Source organism: Parus major, chromosome 5 (assembly GCF_001522545.3).
Source record: "Parus major isolate Abel chromosome 5, Parus_major1.1, whole genome shotgun sequence".
Taxonomy (NCBI): Eukaryota; Metazoa; Chordata; class Aves; order Passeriformes; family Paridae; genus Parus; species Parus major.
The window spans coordinates 22,756,780-22,780,164 of NC_031774.1; the positions used below are offsets into that span (position 1 = coordinate 22,756,780).

The window sequence follows — 23,385 nt, forward strand, 5'->3', positions numbered from 1 at the left end:
GCGCCCCCCGCGCCGCGTCTCCGCGCCGGGCTCGGTCCCCGAGCGCCGCATCCCCCCGGGCACGGCCTCACGGGGGTCCCGGAACCGCCCCCGCCGCGGCGCCCGGCTCCTGCTCCGCGGACCGAGGGCCCGTGTCCGAGGCGGTGCGGGGGTGGCCGCGGACAGCTACCGGGGGCTGGATGACCGGAGGAACGGGTGAGCGGAACCTCCGAGCCTTTCCGCGGCCTCCTCTGGCCTGGCCGCCGTCCTGCCGGCTTGCCCAGGGCAGAAGGGCAGAGGCCGGCCCTGCTCAGGCCGCGGGAGCCAGCAGTTCTTCAAATCTACGCGAAATACAAACACCACCCGCAACATCATTTGTTGGCATTTGGATTATGACCTTTCCTCCACCCCACCCTTCATTATCAGTTAATGGAAAATAAGGCCTGAAAAAGCTGAAAAATGTCCATCTATTTTACGCAATGAGAAGTGGATTAAATCCATCTCTTAGTTAAATGCATCATTTATAGGGGCACAAAATCCCTTCTGATCCCGCTTGTTGTATAGGACTTGTTGCTCCAGCTGCAGCACTGTCAGTTGTTAAGGCATCGTCTAATCAATTCTCCAGATAAAATGATCTAGTGATATGCTATGCCTTAACTACTAATTTAATGTCCAATTTTGAAATCCTTAGCTTTGGGGTTGTTTTATTAAAAGTAGTTTTAATTGGTTCTCAGGAGAAAATACTTGAACTGTAGGAGATTCCGATCCTTCCCCTCTGCCACTTCTTGGTGTCTAAGCACAACCCAAACACCGTCCCCAGCACTTCTGCCAGCAACACTGCCCAGAACAGAGTACTGCTTATCTCCCCTGAGCACTCTGCCTGGTGGAAACATGCAGCAGCCACAGCTAAAGCTTGTTCTAACCACATTTCTGCATGATCCTCTTCCGCAGTTTGCACTGGACAGATGGGATTACCATCCATGCAGCTGCACACTAGTGCCTTCAAGGCAGACAAATTCAAAGGGCTGCTGTCAAAAGAATCTTCTTACACATACCAGCTAAATTAAGTCTTCCACAGCAAGAAAGAAAAATAATTTTTAAATACAATCACTGCTCTAGCTAACATGAAAAAATCCTTCAATTGTAATAGCTCTTTCCCTGAAAGATCCAAATATTCGCAATTCTTAAATCTGCAATCCTATTATGTCACCCTACTCTCCATGTGAGCTCCTCAGGCTACAGTTTCAGAAGACAAGGGCTCCAGCAACACCATCATCTTAGAAAGTTCCCATTAATGAAACTCTAATTATTCTCCTTTCTGTGCTACTGCAATTATGTCAGAGCCATCCTTCCCAGAGCCTGTGAAACGTATTCATGATAATTTTGATTACTTTTGAGAAGGAAAGAGAGATGAGGGAGAGAGGCTCACAGCGCAGCCCTAAGGGCAAGAGTACCAGCACAGCCCGAGTGCAGTGTGGTAAATCCAGGGACAGAGATTCCAAAATGTAGATTACTGGCAAAAGTCCAGAGACTATGACATCATGCCCTTGATCACCTACCTGCCTTCATCTTCTTCCAGATCTTGGGTTGTGGTTTTCCCTCTTTTTTTTCAAAGAAGACTTTGGGTAAGAAGAGATATAAATGCACCATTTATAGCTGAAAATCTTCCAAATGAAGTGTGGGATAAGACATTTTCTGAACCCATGTTTTTGAAGGGTAGAGAATTTCCTTTTTGTCCTTTCTGGGCAACTGGAACACAGAACATTTGAAGATTGCACCTTTGTCCTAAATGGCAGGTATCCAGCTTAGCATTAACTGAAATCAGACAGGCCTTGAGGATTTTTGATTTAAAAAGTAACTGATTACAGTCAAGTATGATTACAAAACTCTCTGAACAATAAAGTTACCATGCAAGCTTTCCCCTGAAAGAGGAGAAACTTACTTAGTGATGCTTTTCAGGGAACCCAGAGCAGCAGTCAAGAATTATGATTCTACCACACTGCTCCTGGATAACAGTTCCATGACAGCAGGAAGAAGAAACTGGAATAGAACTTTTTCTTTCAACTGTGAAAGTCTGGGGAAAGTCTGAGAGCAACCCAGTGTCCAGACTCCTCTAGACTAAACCAGAGATATGTCTCTGTAATTTAAATTTAATTTGAATTGAGTTTTTAAATCAAAGGAAAGTAGGAACTTCAAAAAGAAGCCCAAACCAGCCAAACAAAATAACCCAACAACACAAACTGACATGGAAAACCATTTATTTCATCTCTATTGTCTCCGTGCAGAGCAGACCAATACAGATGAAGGGGGAAAATGCATAAGAGCAGCTGAAAAAATAGAGCTAGAAAATACAATTCTCTCTGCATTTCCAAAAGTGACAAACATGGTGGAGTGATGCTCCATTTCCTCCCAAGGCTCTCAATCCCCAGCCCCAGGGCTGATGCAGTAGAAATCTATCAAACCCCTCCCTCCCACAAGCCCCATGCTACCTCCTACCAGGGTATCTTCCCAAGAACCACAGACTATCCATGCCTGTGACAGCAGCCAAGAAAAACAACTCAGAAATTCTTTCTTCAGTGTCATCCACTTCACATTCCTGAACGCTGAGTATAAAATCCTGACTGTGGTTTTCAGTCTTGGCAAGGCTCAGTGCTGATGCAACAACGCCAACTCATGGGCACTCACCTGGCAATGCCTCAACTTAAATGCCAGCCTTATTTTGGGAAAGACATCTTGAGAAACAGCAGGCATAGCTTTCTGTGCAAGCCTGCTTCCTCCAGAGCCCTGTTACAGGGTCTGCTTAGCTGCAGTCCCTGGGCAGGAGGAACCCCCAAAGCTAGAACCAGAGGGTTGGCATACTCCCCCAGTCCCTGCAGGCTAACTGGATTAATCATCCTTCCAGGAAAGCAGGAAGTGGATGCTACCCTTCAGACCACAGGACAACTGAATGATGGAGAGAGTAGTTGGCACAGGAAGGCAACTTTGTTAAGAGGAATAAACAATTGCACTAAGCCTCCCTCCTTGTTGCAGTGAAACTAGTTACGAACATAAGTCCAGGGAAAGGAAAGCTGAAAAAAATTCTGACAGCAGTTCCTGGGCAGACAGAACTGCAAGCATGAGCTCTCCAGAATTCACTGAAAAGTAGGACAGGAGCTGTCATAAAAAAGAACTGTGTCAACAGTTCAGAAATCTCTTAGGGAAGTAATGCCTCTGCTGTGGGCAGCATACCTGCCTTGCTGCTCTGACCCAAATCGCCCTCTTAATGCATGAGCCCTCTTGGTAAGGCCCTGGGCAGACTGGAAAGCTGTACTGCTTCACAAAAGCTGTTAAAAGACTGAGCTAAGTTGGTGTAAACCACACTGTGGCACCTGTTTAGTGTTCAGTGACTCTGCTAGCTCAATTAGACCTGTTTTTAAACAAATTTAAGCAGAGCAAACTTAAGTTCTATAGAAGGGATGACCTAGCAGCTGCACATCTCTGTGGCAATAAAACATCCCTGTGGAATTATGGCCTGGTCAGCCCCGTAAGCTGGGATGGAGGAAAGCACTAGAAATTTTATTTATTTTTATTGGTCTCAAATTGCCAAAAATTTTATCCCAAGCATCACGTAACAGAAAACTCCTCTTAAAGCATACTTATTGTCACCCTTTCATATCCCTTTCTCACCTTATTTAAAAATATTATCACCAGCATTTTCAACCTGCCCATCTAAAATACTTCTTATTCATTCGTCCTCAACAGATGAGCTCCACTCATCTGAGGTAAGAACCCCAGAAATAGGCTACCATCTACAGTATGCTCTTAAATAGTCTACACTGAACAGAGGAAAAGCTAACCAGGAGTTCTCAGTTGCTGCCCAGGCTGTAGTGTTCAAGCCCCTCTTGCCATGACAGTCTAGGGGTGCTGCAGCATGCTCAGCAGGTCTAACATGCTACACCTGAAGAAAGCTCTGAAACACGGCGTGGGGCAGATGGTGCATGAACCAGGTCTCATGAGCAGGCTCAGAGGCATGTTCAACTGATGGTTATGAGGAGAGGGAGCTCAGTCACAACAGCTACATGGCTTTCCCTGCAGATGTGAGCGAGCTGGTAGTTGGCAATTGAAGAAACATTTACTGATCATTTATCAGATAAACAGTTGGGCTGTGCTGGCTATTAGGGCTGAGGCAAGTAATCTCCAAGCTAAGTCATTTAATTGTAGTGACCTACCCTAAAGTGCCTCAAGCTTTTGGCTCAATTTCAATGTAAACAAAATAGACCAAAAGAGCTGGACTGCTGAGGCCAATACTACCTTTAGGAACAAGTAGTGTCAATGAACAGCTGGAGATCAAGTTGGAAAGGGTCTCTTCCCCTCTATCTCATAGCACCATCAACTTCTCGTGGGTAGGGGTCCAGGCTAAAGCTGTTTATTGTTGCTCTGTCATGCCTGTTCCACCTCCAGCCCTTAAAGCAGTAGGAAAAATCCTTTATCTTCATCAGCGACAGGAATCACCTCTGTTGTTTTCACGCAAGAGCTTGGGAGGTGCAGTTCCATCAGAATGAAACATCATTCACTCATAAGTGGAGCAGTTGTTCAGTTCATTTCTGCCCAGTGTATCTTTTGCCCCATAAAAACCAACCAAACAAAAAAAGAACAGAAGCCCTCATGTGTGGATTTTAGCAGAACAGGGATAGGAGAGCCAGGGAATGAAGTCTTGCACAGCCAGACCTCTCTCTCACCTGCTTCTCATACTAGCAGCCAGATCTGCGCACACACACGTAGGAAGTAACATTAGTGTTCCTTATTGCTTTGTAAAGCTCAGAGTCACTGTGGTGGCTCTGGGAGGCATCACGAGGTCTGAGCAGAGGTCACTCAGTTGTGAGCGCGAGTAGCACCATGACTGTAATGCCCGTACACAGGAGCAGAATTTGCTGCAGGGAATTCCTGGGAAAGAAACAGCAAAATTAAAAGGAGCCATAGACCAATCCCCATAGGCAGCTGCACAGAGCTCTGCAATGATTTGTTCTTTGCCCTTCCAAATCTACCACGTGGAGAACACAACAGCTGTATGAAGTCACTAACACAGATAAGACCCTCCCAGCACCTCCAGCAAAGAAGTTGTCTATAAACTGGCAGGGAGCTGTTCCACTCAGCTGCAAGGCCCCGCTCCAGGCTTCCAAATCAATTCAAGCTGATTCAGTCATGCAGCTACTCAGATACATATTCATGTCCTTTCACTCACGAGGAAACCAGCACTTATGCAGCATGTGCACAGACACTTTAGACACTCATCCAGCTAACAACTATAGTTACAGAAAAAAAAATAAATTTTACCATTCTTTTAGCACTATCTTGGGTTTATGTTGGATTGAAGTGACTGTGTGCAGCCCACTTCTGCATATTCTGCCAACAACCTCTGCCAACACAAGAGGTTACCAACCCAAATTAACACTTCTCCACAAAAAGTTCCAATCTCCTCAGATAGAACTGTGGAGCTGGTTTTTTTTGAGCACTGTTTCAGTCAAAATTAACTAGGTGAATCAAGGCATCTTATTTAAACTACTAAAGTTACTTGTCTTATTACAATTAAAACAGGAGGAAACATTCAGGAGCAGCTCTGCCAGCAGATCTGAGAGGGCCGTTACTATGGAACAGCTGGATTTGGATCTGCTACAGCCTTAATTAAACTGCAAGAAACTAAAATAATACATGAAGGAAACCCAAATATATTGGAATATATATACCAGTGCAGAAGAGAGATGTCTGAGATGGAATACAATGACAGACTACGAAATGCTGAGTGATAAAGAGAAGAAAACTATTTTATACTCACACAGCAACAGTGATACCTAATTAAAAAAAATATCAATAAGCAAGAGTGTAAAAACCAAATATTAAGAAGCATCACTTAGTACAGTCAAACCCTGCAAACTGCTGCCAAGAAGAGGTTGCAGAGGCCCTAATTAATGGATAGGGTCAGAAAAGGATGAGAGAAGCATGGAATGATAGATTCAGATGTGGCTATCAAACATACACACCTCTGTGGGGCCCTGATTCAGACAATCTCTACACCAGTATGTGCTGGAAGCTGAAAACAGACTGGGCAGTGGTGTCCTTACTGGACACGTTTCCCAGGAACCTGCTCTAGCTGGCCCTGCCAGCACAATCTCTGGGACTCACCCAGGTGAAAGCTCTTGTGTTACAGAGGGTCTTTGTAGTCCCACAAATGCAATAAATAGCACAGCAGTCTATTTTGAGTCCAGTCTTGTCCATAGGATTTGGAATGCTGGCATTCACACTCTTGCAGAAGAGGCACAGGGAAGGGATATATCCCTGCCCCCTGGCAGCACAAATTGCTGCAGAGGAACAGGAGGGAGCACTTACCAAGGATTCTTTTCCTCCAGGAGATCAGGCACAACATTTACCAAGGCAATGTACAAAAATCCTCCAGAAGTGAAAGGGAGGATCCAGGCTACTGTTTCTCCTGCACAAATACAGAAAGCTTTGGTTATTACTGAGACAGAGCCATGGGAGACAACACAAGGGAAAGAAGATACACAAGGATGACACTGCCTCCTGCCCCCCATTTCTGCAGAGGTCCCAGGGAACCTTACCTGCTCCTTTTGGTGACTGAGAACATATTGCAAAGCAGGCTCCTAGAATTCCCCCCAGAGCTGTGGAAAGCTGCATCTTGGCTGCACTCCAGCGGTCAAAGCCAGCCCGAAGCAGGATTGCAAAGTCTCCAACCTAAGAAAACCAAGAGCTGACAGTCAATAAACTTGAATACTAAATTCTCAGTCACAAAGATCATTCACAACAAGGCCAGTGCTTCAAGACTGTTCCTGGTTTTCAATGTTGTCAGTCTCCCCAGAGGGAGCAGCTTTCAAGAAGACAAGAAAATGTTAACCAGACCCAGACCTCCTCTTAGTAGAGGAAGCAGATTGTAATCCCCCTTGTGATGGCAGGATACAAAGCCCTCTCACCTCGTGTGGGATTTCATGCAGGAGAATGGCCATTGTGGTTAGGAACCCAACCTGCAGCAGAGAGAAAGCAATAAGGAAACAATCCTAGTTTTCTTAGATGAATCCCTTCATGTCCCATACACTTACAGGGATCCAGCTGGAGCAGTAGATCCCATGAGTGCAGGGTTGACTGTGAGTTCATCATTCTCACAGTCATGGTGCTCCAGCTCAGGGCAATGGGGATGCCATAGCCCATCATCAGTGTTGAAGACCAAAGAAAAATGCACTAAACATCTCTGCCTTGTCTGTGTCCCAGTTTCTGAGGTGACCATCCTCATCATGTTATTTCTGGACTGCCTTTTGAGTAGATGAGGGTAGATGAGCTAATCCATCCCCTAATGCCAGTACAAATGACTAACATGTCCCAAATTCAAAGAAGCTCTGCATCATAGGATCAGGATAGGGTTGGGTTTTACTGTAGCCTGTATTTTCTCAGAAAATTCCAGCAAATAGGAAGGAACTCCTTTACATTTTTAGTGGTTTCACACTTGAGACAAGGCCTCTCCATTTCAGTACACAGCTGGGGACAGAAACCTTACCTTTCTGCTAACCAGGAAGCTGGCTGCTACTGCCAGGCCATGGGTGAAGTTATCAATGGTGTTGGCCAGCAGATTGAGGTACCCACTAATCTGCAAAGAGAAGGAAGAGCCCCTGATAAAGGAAGAGATGTAAGAAGATAAAAACAAGGACACAGCTTAGACATGGGTTATGGAGTCACAATCAGATGGGAAAGGACAAAGCACGATGCTTCTGCTGAAAAACTGTATCAGTGCTTGAGTACAAATTAAATGTCATTTTCGGTTTTAGAGTAAACTAAGTTTTAGGGTAAGCAAGTATTGTCTGAGATTAGAATAATTACTGTATGCAAATGATGAAGAGCTCTAAAAACAGAAAAATAAAAGAAAAAGAAGAAAGTCAAAATGCAAGAATATGTTTAATTCTAAGCCAAAGCAATTTTAGGTAACACTGACTTAATTTACACAGGTGACTGGATTCAAATGTGACTTGATCTTGTTTTCAAGTCATGTACTTTAATATCCAACTGTTAAATATCTCCTCTTCAAAAGCTGGCAAAAACAATGCAACAGAACAAATGCTGCTGGAATTACTTTCTATAACTAAATAAATCTTCAAACATTGTACCAAAAAAATTCGTGCTTGTGGGTTTGCTTTCCCTTAACAAAGAATCAAAAGAGAAGATAGTGATGACAGTCACCAAAAAAACACCTACTAGAAGGCTGGATAGCATGTATCAGCATTTGCAGATAAACACATTTCTTAAAATTATAAGCATAAAGCAGCTGCCTTCCTCAGAAGTCCATCTCCATATTAAAATTCTCTAACATTCTAACTAGGGTCATCTCCTGACAAAATCTGAGTATTTAACCTAAAGTAATTTTACCGGAGGGTACCACTCCAGCTCTTTAGCTCACAGGTTTTGGGCTTTTTTTCCATCAGATTTAACAAAAACTACTGCATGTTGGTCCTGAGATACTGCAGTTCACTATAGGGCACTTCAGTTTATTATCAAACCAGGTGTTATCCCATATATCATCAACCTGTCTCTGGACTGCAAGAACTCCAGATACAGGGCAGTATCCAGTGAGTGGAGAGACTGGAAACTGTGGAGCATTAACCTCTTCACCACAGCATCAGATGCCAAAGTTCAGCTGGACAACCACAAGTGCTGATGGACTTCATTAGCTCTTTTTGGTCCTGTGCTCTTCCTTGTCTCTATCTAATTTTTTAAAGTGCATTGATGATTAAATATGAAAATTAAGGATTCAGCAGAACCTAACCTACTTTTAAGTAATAATCTAAGTAACATCTCCACAATGAATGGAAAAGATCCCTGCATGTTTTTGTAAGAAAGGCAACACAAACAGATGCATGCAGGCAGACCCGAGACTAAAATTCTCCTTTTCGTGTTGTTTTATTTACGTGATGGTGTTTTACCCACAGGATAATAATAATTATTCTGAGAAGTTTTACACAAAAATGCTTTCCCATACCACCGTATAGGGAAAAAATAGACTTCATGATTAAAACATTATGACTTTTTGTTGTCAGTGGCTTGGGCAAAAGCTGTCACTGAAAGAAGCAAAGCTTTGGAGTGCTCAGAAATAAATTGGGTTGATTTGACAGTTATGAGCCTCTGACATTTACATTCTGCGAATCCCTAATAGGATTTTCTCATTGCACATAAAGAGCACAGCCAGATGAAGTGTTTATGTTCATGCTTCAGAATTAATGTCACTGTGTAATAAAACAGACTTCCACAAATCAACCAGGACCCCATGTGCCACAGGGGGAAAGAAAGAATAAGCAAGGCAAAAGTACTGTACACAATGTTTTCACTTGTTGAGGGAATAAAGGCTGCAATGAGGGACAGAACTGATCTATGTTTGCATGCAAAGGAGATCTCCCACCTGACATTTTCAAGCTAGGACAAATTCTACCAGCAGATAAAAAGCAGAAGTTCTAACACATATGTGGACAACATTCAACTCACTACAACCTACTAATCATTAAGTCCCAAAGAATGACTTTGTTCATTTAAGTAGTATCTTTCCCTTTTTGTTTGCTGAAAAATAGGGGTTTCAGAGAGAATAGAAGAACCAAAAAAATCTGCCATGCTATGGATTTCACTCTTTCCTTCGCGAGTACCTACTCTGTTCACTCCCAGCAGCACCACTTCCCTGCAGGTGCCCTGCCCAGAACACATGGTGTGGCATCCCTGTCCCCAGCAGGCCAGGCCAGCTGCAGCCAGGAGCATCTGCCAGGCAGCACGTGGCACCTGAGTTCCAACTGCTGCTTTCAACAGGGCATCCCTTTGCATTCCTCCTCTACTGCCATGCTGATTTTTATGGAACTTGCAGAAATCTGATCACCCTCAAGACTCCTATCCTCTCTTGAACTCAAGGAAAATTAATTATGGGTTCAAAAGTTACTGAAAATGAAGGGCAGAACAGATGGACAGACAGATGGAATGACTGCTTATGTTGTTGCCTAAGGAAACAGGCTAACAACGCAGGAGTATCTTGGTAGGTTTGATAATTTCCACCCTACCGGGAAGACTATTAAAATATTCAGATTATAAGATCAGAAGGTAGAAAGTTAAAACTATACCCATTAAGTCTTTGGTTTCTAATTCATGCATATTGACAACCATCTGTAAAACTGAACAGATGTGTTAGGATTTTAAAGCTAGAAAGGCTCTCCATGGTTGTCGAAGCCTTCCACATAACACAACTGAAAGAATTTAATTTGTGCATAAAGTTCATTGTTTCTTAAGATATCATGTACTCTGTAGAGAGCAGCTTAAACCACAGTTTACAGCTCACAAGTGATAAAAAATCTGCTATCTCTAAGGCAAGTTGGTCCATTGGCAAGTTTCCCTCAGTTAGAGAGTTGTCTCTGTGTTCTAGTCTGCTACTGTTTGCTATAGCTGTAACTATTCAAATTTAGTAATTCCTCAAACATGGGTATTTGCATACTCTAAGTCACCCTTGATCTATCATGACTACAGAGCTGAACCAAAGAAAGACACTTATCATGTACTGCAAACTTAAAATATTGTTTCATCTCATTCCAGGCTCCTTTACAAATTATCAGTAGTATTTTGGATATTTGGAATGGCTCTACTGGAAAAAGTCAGATAGTTGTTCCACTATTGCTATGCAGAAAGAAGAACTCTCACCTCTCCTCTTACATATTATTTCCTACTCATCCATCCTCCTGGCTGTAGCATTATGGGGGAAGAACGTGTTCAGACAATTTCATATTGCAATCCTCTTATGTTTTTCCAAGGCACTGACCTACTAGAAACTATCCCTATCTTGTAAATATGATCTGTGGTCCTTCTTAATCTATTCCTCATAATTGCATGTATCAAAACCTGTTAAAAATTCAGCACTTTTGATGAAGTTGCTCAGTTTAGCTGCTATCGCTGACTTCATGCAGTCACAATGTGCCATTTATGTAACACAGTACCTGCAAATGTGAAGAAATACTGTTTTTATAAATAATGACTTAGAAAAATCATAACCCACCAGTGAACAGATTTGAGGGGGGCTGCATTAAACCAGTCCCTTTTGATAACATAGAATAACAGATTTCTAATACAGCTAATATTAGCAAAGTTGATTAGAATGGGGGAGAAAGTTATGTTTTATGTACATTTGTCATGGCCTTTATTAAACTATTTAATGCCTGAATAAGAGGCAGGAAAAATGACTTGCTGATAAGAATTTATCTTACATAAAATCATATAAATTAGCATTAATTACATTATTATTTTTTCTATTAGGACCATGTCCTGAGCAATTGTATCACCTATCAGTGTTTCATTTCTACTCGAAATCTGTAGTCTATAGTTCCTTATATAAACCCTTCCAAAATTAGGGCACAATGTTTCATAACCCAGTAATATTGATGTCTTCACTACTACCACTTCTGGAACCATCCACGTGGCACCTTGCAGTTAGTGCAGTGTTATGTACAAATTACATGAATGTGACAGATGTCAAAAATACTCAGTGACCTCAGCATAACTTTCATGTTCTGTAGGAAGAGCTATAAAGTTACAGCAAAACAGCTTTAAAATAGAAAGACTGAAGAGCCTCTGCCTGACCACATATGCAGTTTTAGGCTAGTTCACTTTCTGTCCATCGTTGCATTCATACAATCTTGCACATTTTTATGGGCTTTCAAACTCAAATTGCAGGTCTTCCTTCACCAAAGTGGTTGTTTACTCTCTCACTTGTAGAGTTCACCCAGAAAAGGGTTTTCCAAAGTACAAAGATAGTAACATTGAACAGAAAGCCAAGCCAATGTAAAGGTTATCCACTTTCCAATGGTGCAGGGCTCTTCCTCCTCCACCTCCAGAGCCTATGAGCCTATGAGCTGATCTCCCTTATCCCAGCACTACAGGCAGCCTGTCTGCATGCCAAGCTGATTCAAGAAGTTAAGTTAGGAGAGAAATAGACCGGGGGGTGGGAGGTGGGTGTGTGGGTGTAGACAAGCAAATCCTTTGCCTGTTTAGCTCCCTGAATAGGCTCACTGTGAGGTCAGATGAGACCCAGTGCAAAGGAAGTGATGGGAAATACAGGTTTGGGGACAGAAGTGGACAAGAAGTCCTTTTTGGCAGCAGGTAAACTGATAATCTGAGAAACTGAACTTTTAAATTCTACACTGGGTAGCTTCAACACATTTCTTAAAGGTGTCAAAACACTTCCAAAAGGTGCCTTAAAAGGAAAAGTGCAGCTCAGAATCAGTACAATGCAGGCTGTAGAGAACAGAGAAATCATGGTGCAAAAAATTAAGCAAATAAAGACATACTGACTACAAAATATAGAGTAACAAAACATGAAATTCTGTATTTTGGTATCAGAATTCAGCCAAAAAAAACCATCATCAGACTTATGCCTTTATATTATTAACTTAGCCTCTTCCACATAAACTGCAGTGTAGTTTTTCTCCACGTTTGCTATTTCCTCCCTGCTGTGACCAGGACACACTTTGAGAGAGCAAAATTAAGCACAACTCAAATGCTGAGTTCCCCACTCAAGCACATTCTTTCCACAGACAATTCCTGACTAAAAAGTGAAGGTGAGTTTGTGGGTCTCTTACCTTGATTCTGTTGTTTTTTGGACCAGACTGGAGAGAGGAGCCATTACACTGAGCTCGTGCTCTTTGGGACTGAGAGGACCCCTTCGGCAGGGGACAGCCACTTCCATTGGGAATCTTTCCAGATGGTGCTTTGGAATCACAGTCCTAAATTTGGGGAAACAAACCTGCCACTGAGTTTTTTTCAGTGATGAATGAGCATGAATCAGGATCAGAAATCCAAGCTTCACCCTTAATTCCTTTTGTCCTTACAATGTGACTCAGAAGCTTTGACACCCCAGTTTAGTAGTAACAGCGAGAAATGAGATCGATTCAGAGAGCATTGTGACATCTGCCCTGAAAGACAACAAGAGCTAAGACTTCCCAATCCTCAAGAGAAATAGAAAGAGGAGGAATTGGAGTCACAATCCCTTGGCATGAGATAGATTCCACTAGAAAGATAAGGAACTGAGCCTGCCCCTCCTGTTAGCAGCTGCTGCCCAGAGAAATACAACTCCATCTGGGCCGGAGATGAGGAAAAGGAGTCTTGCTCTCCCCAGTGCATCAGCATAACTAAGTCTACAGAATTATTCTATAGCTGGGATTATCATCTTTCAAACAACAAAATATTTATCTAGCATTTCAGCCTCTCTCTAAGTGAGGAGATGAAGTTCCTTCAAAGTCTCACATTGAGTCAAAGTTAACACCTAATTGCTCTTATGTAGTGCCTGACCTTCAGTTTCACCTCTCAAAAGTCATGGCACAGCAAGGACTGAACAGTCTAAAGGAGCTGCAACTAGGAGTTGTGAGATGTCTGAAGACTAGGTGCTCTCCTCTGTCTTGGAGCTATCTTCTGCTACCTCATCTATGTCACCCCTTTGCAGCTGGGTGACTCCTTTGAATTTAGGATTACCTGGCCAATCATAAACCCCTTACCCACACAAAGTAACCCAAAAAAGCATCTGGTCCAGGACATAAACAAGACATCTTCAAGAAGATTGGCCTTTGTCCTGACTGAGATCCCAGAAAGAGAATGAGTCACAATGGGTCAGTGGAACATACATCATCAAGCTGCCACCCCTCAAAGCTTACTTGAGCAAAAAGCTTATTTGCAGAGCGCTCCAGCTCCCAGTCCCCACAAAACAGGAGCCCTCTGTTACACTTACCTCATGAAGAACAAAACCAAACCAGAAGTGAGAAATCTCAGTTAAAACCACAAAACAAAAGCCTGAAACCTACTCCTACAGACCAGTGGCAAAAAGTGGCAAAAAACTCCCAAAGGGCAATGACAAGGTACTCACAGCTACAGGATAATTGCCTGATGCTGTCAGATAAGGCAGATGAGGTATTTAGTACAGAGCTTCAAATATAAGAGCACTCCCTCCCCTCAAGCTGCTAACTTACCACACCAGGATACTCCTCCTCTTTCTCTAGGAAGATCTTCTCTAGCACCAGGAAGGTCAGGAAACCAATGATCACCCAGAGACCAAGAAGCTTCTGCTGCTGAAAGCTCTGCCCTTCTCCTGAAGGACCAAAGAGAAATCTTTATGTGTCTATTAAGTAGGTAGTTTTTCATGCAATTCCAAGACAAAAAATAAATGACAGCGGAAAAACTCCCTGTAAGGTAGGAGGAGCAAACACATCTCCAAACAGATTGGTTTAACTTGCTCATTCTTGATCTGACAGATACCATCATCTTGAGACACTCAGAGTGAGAGCCACCAACCTTTCTTCCACATCAGCTCAACACAGAATATTTCCTGACAACCCTGGGAATTTCCCTGAGCTCCAGAGGCAAGTGAATATTACATCAACTAAAATCCAGCAGCTGTACCTACTGCAGAGCAAGCCCTGACATGAAATCTGCTTGTGGAGGTAGAAACTCACCTTCCCCTTTCTGCCACACCTCAGCAAGTTATTATGCCCAAAGCTATAAACTTTCTTTTCAATTATAGCCAAGCTTGTGAGGCAATAATCCATTCAGCCTCACTGCAGAAATGGAAATTGCTTTGCACTGGAAGAACAGAAAGACTCTGTAACAGGACTTACATGGGTCAAGGAAACCTTTATGCTTCAGGACAGTCTGGCAGAAGCAAACAAGCTTGAGCAGGAAGACAGAGTAATTTGGGACCCACTGTAGAAAGGGTGAAAAAAAAGTACAGCAGGTTCTGCTGACAGTCCTAGAGCTGTGAGGAAAAAGAGGACTAAAGGCCTGGAAGATTTGAAACCCCAAGACATAGGTGCAAGAAAGTCTGGGAAACCCAGGGCATTGTCTTCCCTCTCTCACATTTTCAGCAGTAAACTACTTTTTGGTTTCTCAAAAGGTGGGATGCAGCAGCAATTGCTTTTCATGATATCAGTTTGCTGAAGCACAGAGATACAAACATTATAGGTTTCAGCAACCCTGGCTATTTGAGGGATGAAGGAACCACACTGATACCACAAGGTCTATACCAACTCAGTGTTTAATTTGCTGGCAAACACAAGTTTCTGTCACTCCATTTCCTTTTTCTTCCCCTGCCCCACTCTCCAATCTCAATTGTAGCTCTATAGACAACATTCCATGACTTCTCATGGAGCAAAGTCTGCAACACATGAGCACCCATAAATCAAAAGCATCCAACAGAGGGGCCCCAGTTAGTGCCAAAAAAGAGGTTCTAGGAATAACACTACTATAGGGACAGATTTGTAAAAAAGGGGCACCTGATTGCTAACTGAGATGATGAACATGTTCATGTACCAGACCACATACACATTCATAACTTCCCACCAGGTTAAAGAAGCATTCCCTTTCCTTACAGAAGGGACCAAAGGAAAACCAACAGATATTTACAGGAGTCCAAGACATGATAAGAAAAGTTAATAGACAAGAAAACCATTCCAAGTTACTAACCATAGAGAAACCATGGCCAACTGAGAAAGCCTCTAATTTCAAAGTCTGGAGGACTCCTAAATACAAAATGTAGTACTAAGTGTGTGGTCTTTTAGTCTCACATCCTTCCCTCAGCATCTGCTTTTATATATTACTTGAAAAAGGATACCAGCCTAGACCAGTTTTTGGGCAGACCCAGACTAGAGCTTGGGCTTTTCAAAGCAGAACAGATTCAAAACAGGCACAGCACAAGCTGCTTCCAGGCACATAAGGCTCTCATACCTGTTGTTGCACTGCATGTGTAGGCCCAGGCTTCAGGAAGCAGGTGGAGAAACACATTTCCCAGCAGTCCACCAATGGCAAAACTCAACAACTGTTTCAAACGGTGTGACCCAGCTAAAAAAAAACCAAAAAGAAGAAACAAGAAGCAAAAATCTGATCACTACTCAGCCAGCAACTAAAACACCTCCAGCTGAGATTTTGCACAAAGAAACCCAAACTGGAAGCATCTGGAAAGCAAGCTTTCGAAGTAGAGAGCACAAACCAAATGGAGTGCAAGAAAAAGCCCTTGCACCATTTGGCTAGGACAATAGTGTGTGGGAGGGTCCTGAACCAAGCAGGGTAAAATTCTGTTCAGTACAAGCTCCATCCAGGGTTTACATTTGTCAAAGGACTCCATTTCAAGTTCACAGGTATGGATTAAAGCACTGAAAACAGACTTTCTATTTTAGAGAACATTTCTGTGACTAGGTCCTGTTCACCACTGTGCTGCTGTCACATCTCAGGACATCTGGCTTCAGAAAAGCCAATGCAGTTGTCAGGTTTACCTTCTGACCGCAGCGCAGCTCCTGTCTCAAGGGGGATCACCAGCAAGGGGAAGACCCCACTCAGCCCCACCATGAAGGAACCGATGAGAGAACAGATCCAAGCATCCAGCCGCTCGCTGCTGAACAGGTGGCCCCAAGACTCTGCCTCCGTGTCACACAGAGAACCAGAACTAGCAGCAACATGACCTCTCGGGAGCTGCTGAGCTTCACAGGCCGCGATCAGGAACAAGGAGAGCGTCCCATCAAGCAGGAGTTTTTGTTTTGTCATTGCTAAGTGGTCTCAGCCGGGCTGGCCAATCTCTGAAAAGAGAAGGGGAAAGCAGTCTTGAAAACATGTTCAATCCTCTGTTCCACCATCCCAGAGGAAAAGCCTTGGAGACACCAAGCCTTCCCTTCAGTGTTCTAGCACAGGTATGAATACCCATGAGGAACACCTGTAACTCTTCTTGATTTCAACACAGCGCTAAAGGCCAGAGAGGCTGTTTATCAATGGGTGTATGAAACTGAGACATCATGGGAAAGCATCAGGCTTTCACTATTTCCCTTCAGATGGGCTGGACAAGGACTCCAAGTACCCTTGTTCTTGCCCTTCAGTGTCCCAAGGCTTCAGCAAAAGGTATTGACCAGAGATGCTACCAGGTAAGTCTTCTCTTTGCCGTGGAACAGCACCCCTGAAAAATTAAGATGCAAGACAGGCAACATAATAGAGGCCCTGTAAACTCATGAGTGGTGAAAAGATGGGGAACAGGGTAGATTATTCACCATCTCGTCAGACACAAGTGCAGACACCCATCCACATGGGGCCAGTGAGGGTCAGCTTCAAAACAAACAAATATGACCCTTCATCAGCAGGTAACTTGTGTGGTCGCACTTCTCCAAAAAAGATGAAAAATTTTACATGCACTCATCCAAAGACAGGATAAGTACCAGAAAGCCAAATCTATTGATTGTTAATGGTTAAATGGCTAAAGCTCGTATTAGACTCAGGAAATTCCCTGATATGAGAAGAGCTGGAGAACAGAAGTGTACTTGAAAAATATCATATCTGCTTGTCCTGTTTTTATCCTTTTGTAGAAGTATACTGGATTAGATGTCAAAATCAGCACAGCTGTTAATAAGAGCTCTGCAGTCACAAGAAGACTGGAGAAGAGAGCAAGTTAGAAGAGAAAAATAAAGATAATTACACTCATTGACAGAGAGGGAAGGAAAGCAAATGATATAAAAGCTGAAGTACAAATGTTCCTTATATTCCAAAACAAAAAGTGAAATGTGGCAAGCAAAATTAATTTGGAAATGGGAGAAAAGGGTGGGTTAGAAAGAGATAGACCTAACAAATGTTCACAAAACAGCTCTTGAGAGGTAGTAACAGCATTCACCTGAAAGCATGTAAGAAACCAATTTAATCTCTGAAGCATCAGTGACCATCTTTGAAAATTTACAGAAGTATGGGAAGGCCACAAGAAGGCTGGAGAAGCATCATGCCTCACCTACCTTTATAAAAGGAAAAAAAAAGGTGGGAGAAGTTACACACCAGTAACTTCAATCCTCTGAAGGACTCTTGATCAAATTAAATGATCAGTTTGTAGTTACCTATAAGATAAGAAATTGATAAAGATATCAAAGCATTAAGTATCAGCCAGGTAGAAGGGGACCTGAAATTATCAAGACAAAATTCAGGGTGTTGGAGGCAACCTAAGACTGTAGATGAAAAGGGTGGTGTTGCCCCTTGTCCCCCCCTCCTTCAAGAAGCATCACCTCTCCATGCTCACACCAGACTCTACCAGTGAGCAGCATCAGAAGAAACAAGCAGGAAAATCTACTTTTAACTCATGGCCCCTGCCAATTTCAGTCCCTGAACAAAAACACTGCAGGAGGAAAGCCGAGCTGCAATCAAAAGCAATCAGAAAGAAATTAAGGGACAGGGTCCCATGGCTTCTCTGAAGGAGAACACCAATCTCCAAGCACAGTGACCATGAACATCAGGAGCAGGGATGCAAGAAGGAATCAGTGAAGACACTGGCTTGGCTTGTTGAGCAAGGACTGCTAATGCTATCACTTTTCTCTTACAACAACAACAAAAAAATCCCTCAATACAACAACTTCAAACCAGCTCAGGATTTTGGGACATCTAATCACAGTGTTTAGATCTGGCTGCAGGAACCCCACACCTACCTATAACCAACCTACTATCAAACCAATCTCAGTAAAGAGCAGTACAAAACAGTACACTAAAGGCAGGGGAGGCAGGTGTGGAATCAAATGGAAATGACAAAACACTAATTCCAACACGCTACAAAGAAAAAAGCACACACTGATTGAAAAATTAATTCCAAACCAGCAGGCTTATGTTGCTACAAAAAGGGTAAATGTCATCCTGGCACAAAGTAGCAGTGCCACTGTAGCCAACAGACCACATCCAGCCCCACATATTCTTCCTCATAAAACACATGCAAAAATCTGAGACACTGAAGTGGAAAGAAACAAAAACTAGAGTGTAGAGAGCATGACGTGGAAAAAGGACTGAAGGACCTGGGTGTGTTTAGTCTTAGAAAGATAACACCAAAGGAACAGAACAGTCTGCATACATTAAAAGTCACAAGAAAAAGGGAAAGTGCCCAACTCTTTTGCCACATCAGTTCATATGGTAAACAAGATTTAGCCTGAATATGAAGAAACAAATATACATAGTGATGAAGTGGGGATATACTGAAACAGGTTACCTAGGATGCAGAATCTCCAGCACTATTTTTTGTTGGGGTGTTTTTGGTTTGGTTATGTTTTTGGTTTTTTTAATTTTGAGAAAAAGAAACAGCTAATGCAGATACCATTTCATTACAAGGATTAGATCCCTTCTTTTAAGTCCTTCAGGCCTACACCCCATCCACCTCTGGAGTCGGCCTGATAAATGTCCTCATCCTTTATGATAGGATTAGACCTATAAAATGACTGAGAACTTTGTGAGGAACACACTGAAAATAAATCAGAATTTATACAACTATACATGCCTATGAAGAAGCAACAGACACACATAGCTCAGCAATGATGGGAAGCAGCACAGATCTCTTCTGTAACATTGTCACAGCTTTTGAAAATCTATCTGGAAAAGTAAACACTGCAATTATTTCAACGGGTCGATTTCTTGAATTTCATTCTCCACACTCACAACCCACAGAAGTCCCAGGGGACACCTGAAAGGGTCTTAGAGACTAAGACACAGTAGCACACAAGACAAAGGGCATGTCCAGAACTCTGAAAAAGGTCTGCATACTTGGCTTCATGTTGCTCTTCCAGCCACAGAAAGGGATCAGGTTCCTCAGAAAGGGGATGGTGGAAAACAAATGGGTAAAAAGGTGTAGGAAACTGATTCCCCCTAACTCACATTAGTATTGGTCAACTTTCTGTGGCCCACAGGTCTTTATTCTGCTATTACCCACATGAGGAAAAATCAGCACATTTCTTTACTCCTGTGCAGCCAGACCATCATTACATCATGCCTCAGGAACAACCTCCTATCTCATGCAATAAATTCCTCATGTTTATAAAACATCTATGAGAAACTCGGTGTATTGTCCAGGACACACCAGAACTGCTTCTTGTGTCCAGCTAATTGTTTAGGGCATATTCCCAGCATTTCCTTATTCCTAACACATCATAACCACTTGTTAAAAAAAAAATAAAAAATAAAAAAAAAATTCAAACATTCAAATTGGTTGCGCCTATGACAAACATTTAAGAGGAAGAAAATAAGCAGTGAAGACATAGTCACAGGAAAAAACTGCTCAAGAGGAAAATAATACCCTGTCAGAACAGTTGCAAAGGATGGAGGAAGTCTCTACCTACCCTTAATTTTAGACAACAGCATCTGTTTTTAGGAATCCAGTCAGAGAATGTCTTGAGAAATTTCTAGAGAAAGCACTGCAGGTTCTCAGAGACATCTGTGCTCACGAGGCAGTGGCATAACCAGGTTTAGAGATGTGTTTTCTCAAGAAGGGTTTATCACATACTTAAGAGCAGGAAACTCTGGGAGAAAAATAGCCAGCGGGTCATTTATTTATCAGTTTTGACAATTCTCTGTCTGGGATCACAGCTCCCAGCTGTGTTCAATTCACAACCTGGTGACCATGACCACTAACATCACTCTCCACATCTCTGAGCTTGCAGGACTCAGGTCTGCTCAGTTCCTCCTGCAACAGCCTCAGGCCTGGAATAACCATTAGGCTTTCCCAGCCCAGAAAGAACAAATAAATGAGAATTTGCCATTTACATGCTCCTGAGCAGAGGAAGCTGCACACCAAGCCAGGAGATGCATGAGGCTCCCAGTGCTCCCCTTACTTCACAGCGCTCACTGAGCACCTCTGTAGCAGGCAGGGACTGAGAAAACATAGACAAAATTAAAATGCCAAAGCAAAAACCTACTGGAAAAGAGAAAATGAAATATTGACCTGATGACCATGCTTCTATCTATTACTCTCTTCCTAGACATTCTGCCTTCTCAGACCACAGAATTTCTTCTCTCGGTGCAATTGCTCATTGCCACATAATAACATTTTAGATGTTGTTGAAAGGAAAAAAAAATAAAATAAAAGGCTTTTTTTTACAAGTGTTTTCCCTGGAAGCCAGTTGCCTGGTCTTACGGTTGAAAGAGTACTGCATGGAATGGAAAAAAAGTTATTTTCCAGGGAGGAAGCATAATTTGCAGCCAAAAAACTCAGCATGAACCACCTCCCTCCATTAGCCCTGTGGAGAGTTTTGAATTCCTCCTGGAAACCCTGACCTCGGCAGAAGCACAAAAGGTCTCCAGTACTCCCTGAGCATTCCCTTCTCTCTGAATCACTGCCTATCTCTGAGGAATGCACAGCCCTGGTGAGACCCTTCCCTTTTGCCCCATCCCTCTCATAAAAAAACACTCTACACAGACTCACATTTCTGCAAATGACAGCGCGTGCTAAAAGCTAGGGGTGCACAGCGTTACAAACAATGGGGTCGCAGGTCAGAACAGATTACAGACCCGGGGGAAACCTACGAGCTGGCAAGAAAGGCATCTGAAACAGACTGAACGCTAACGGAGTTTGGGAGACTGCGACTCCTTCCCCATCCTGCATCCTTTCATCCGTAGGATGAGAGGGAAGTTTGAGGACCAGGCAGTGGCGTTCATTCCCTCTGGGCTGGGTGGGATGTCTCTCCTCCCAGCCCACTCTCCGTGGCAGCCCGAAGCACAGGCCGGGCAGACCGCCCCGCTCCCGCTGCCCTCGCCGGGCTCCGGCCCCGCTCTCCCCGCAGGCGATTAACGCGGCGGGCCCGCTCGTGTCATTGTCTCTGACATCGCGGCGGACGGGACAGACAGCGCGGGTTTTCCATTAGGGGAACGCTGAGCGATGAAAAGCGAGACACATTTGCCGCGGGGCGGATTAGTAATGAGCGCTGCTCACGCACCTTTCTGGAGCAGCACACTACGTGCCGCCCGGGGTCCCTGTGCCACTGTGGCCGCGGAGACCCGGCCCCCCCGCTCCGCGCGTCCCGCGGGGCAGCCCCCGCGCCGAGACCTTCTCGCGGCACCGTCTACCGGAGGAGGGACTTCCAAAACTTTCTCGGCTGCGTCCCGCGGGGACTGCGCTCGCAGCCCCGGGCACGCCCGCAGCGGCAGCCGCCCGGCTCCGCGCCCCCGGCGAGCTGCGGCAAGGGCGGGCTGCGAGGGGGGACCCGGCCCCTGGAGCCCGGGGGCAGCCGCGGCCCCCGGAGCGGGTGGCGCGCCAGCCCACGGTCCCGCCGGGCCGGGGCACGGCTGCCGGCAGCAGCGGCCCCGCCAGCCGCTCCCCGCCGCGTCTTTCCCGAAGTTGTCCCTCTCTCGGCCCGGCCGGACTCCCCTAGAACCGGACTCGGCTCCGCTGCGTGTGGCGCTGCCCGGCCCCGCTCACCCCGTCCCGCCGCCCGGGGATGAGCTGCGCTGCCGCCCCCGGCCCCGCCGTCCCCCCTCGCACCGCAGCAGCGGCCCCGTGACCCCCGCCCCCGGGCCGCCGGCCGCAGTTACCGTGCGCCACCGCCGCCGTGCCCCGGGCCGCCGCTGCCATCCAGCCGCGGCTCGGCGCGGGCCTGCCCCGCCCGGCGGCCCCTCGGCTCCGCCTCCCCCGGCCGGCCACGTCGGTCCCGGCCTCCTCGGCTCCAGCGCCGCCGCCCCGCCGGGCACCCGCCGCAGCCGCCGCCGTGCTGCGCTTCCGGCCGCCGCCGCCGCGTCCAGGCGGGGCGGGAGCGGGGCTGCCCACGGGCACACAGAGCCTGGGAAACAGCCCCTCGCGGCTCCGAGGTGTGTGCTTGTACACATCCCCGAGGGGGGCTGCGGGGACACAAACGCGCGTGCTGTGCGACACACGGACTTCTGGAACATACTTGCTGAGATTTTTTTTTTCCGTATTTTTTTAATCTCCCTAAATGGATTATAAATTCTTTGGGCTACAGATGGGAAGAGACAAGCACAGTGTGAAACCGGAGTTTGAGCAGAATTTCTGGAAGTTGTTAGAGCAGAAGAAAGTGTGGCTGAGGACTGAGCCTCGAAATGCTTTTCAAAGATAGTGACTTTTAAGCAAACTTGCTTCCTCCTCACACGTTTATTGCATCCCTCACGATAACTTGTGAAACAACAGAGCTCCTTAAGCACTGGTGTTCTGTTAGTGGTGAAGGTTACCCGCGGTTCTTGCAGAGATTTGCAGAAACTGTGTGTGCTTAGGAAACTAGGTCAGAAGAGAATAAAGATTTATCTTCATACAAGCCAAGCTACCGTTTTCAATACTTTCCAAAATGTACTGATGTACCTTTAAGTTCCATCTCCTACCATTTTCCCTGAGACGCAGAACTTGATTCTCGTTCCAGTTTTCGGAATGAATCCTATTTCCCAAGAAGGCAGTGCTGATGTTGGTGCTTCTCGCTACGGTTTCACCCGAGTCTCATTACATCATACCAATGTCATGCCCTGGAGCAGGAGCTAGGAATTAAATCAGCCGCAGTCGCCTGCAATGGTTTAGCTGCTCTTTCTGCATTCATGCAACAGCAGCACAGTCCTACAGGCTGCTGTGCTGCAAATGCAATTAAAGATAAGTTATATCTT

At 44.7% G+C, this 23,385-nt stretch overlaps 1 protein-coding gene across 3 annotated transcripts; it reads right to left on the minus strand.

Annotated features, from left to right (window-relative positions):
• Positions 1-2,220: 2,220 nt before the first annotated feature.
• SLC39A13 (solute carrier family 39 member 13) lies at positions 2,221-22,385 on the minus strand. Of its 3 annotated transcripts, XM_015631799.3 has the most exons (11): positions 22,315-22,361; positions 17,778-17,876; positions 16,287-16,586; positions 15,742-15,855; positions 13,992-14,110; positions 12,612-12,755; positions 7,520-7,609; positions 6,942-6,992; positions 6,573-6,705; positions 6,343-6,442; positions 2,221-4,902 (listed from the first exon to the last, which is right to left on the minus strand). In XM_015631799.3, the coding sequence occupies exons 3-11, from the start codon at positions 16,552-16,554 to the stop codon at positions 4,827-4,829; spliced, it is 1,095 nt and encodes a 364-aa protein (XP_015487285.1). In that variant the 5' UTR covers positions 16,555-16,586; positions 17,778-17,876; positions 22,315-22,361; the 3' UTR covers positions 2,221-4,826. The 3 variants fall into 3 exon arrangements, with proteins under 3 accessions (XP_015487285.1, XP_015487284.1, XP_018862572.1); XM_015631798.2 differs by lacking the exon at positions 17,778-17,876 and having other exon boundaries at positions 22,315-22,385; XM_019007027.2 differs by lacking the exons at positions 17,778-17,876; positions 22,315-22,361 and adding an exon at positions 16,862-17,734.
• Between the last annotated feature and the right edge of the window lie 1,000 nt (positions 22,386-23,385).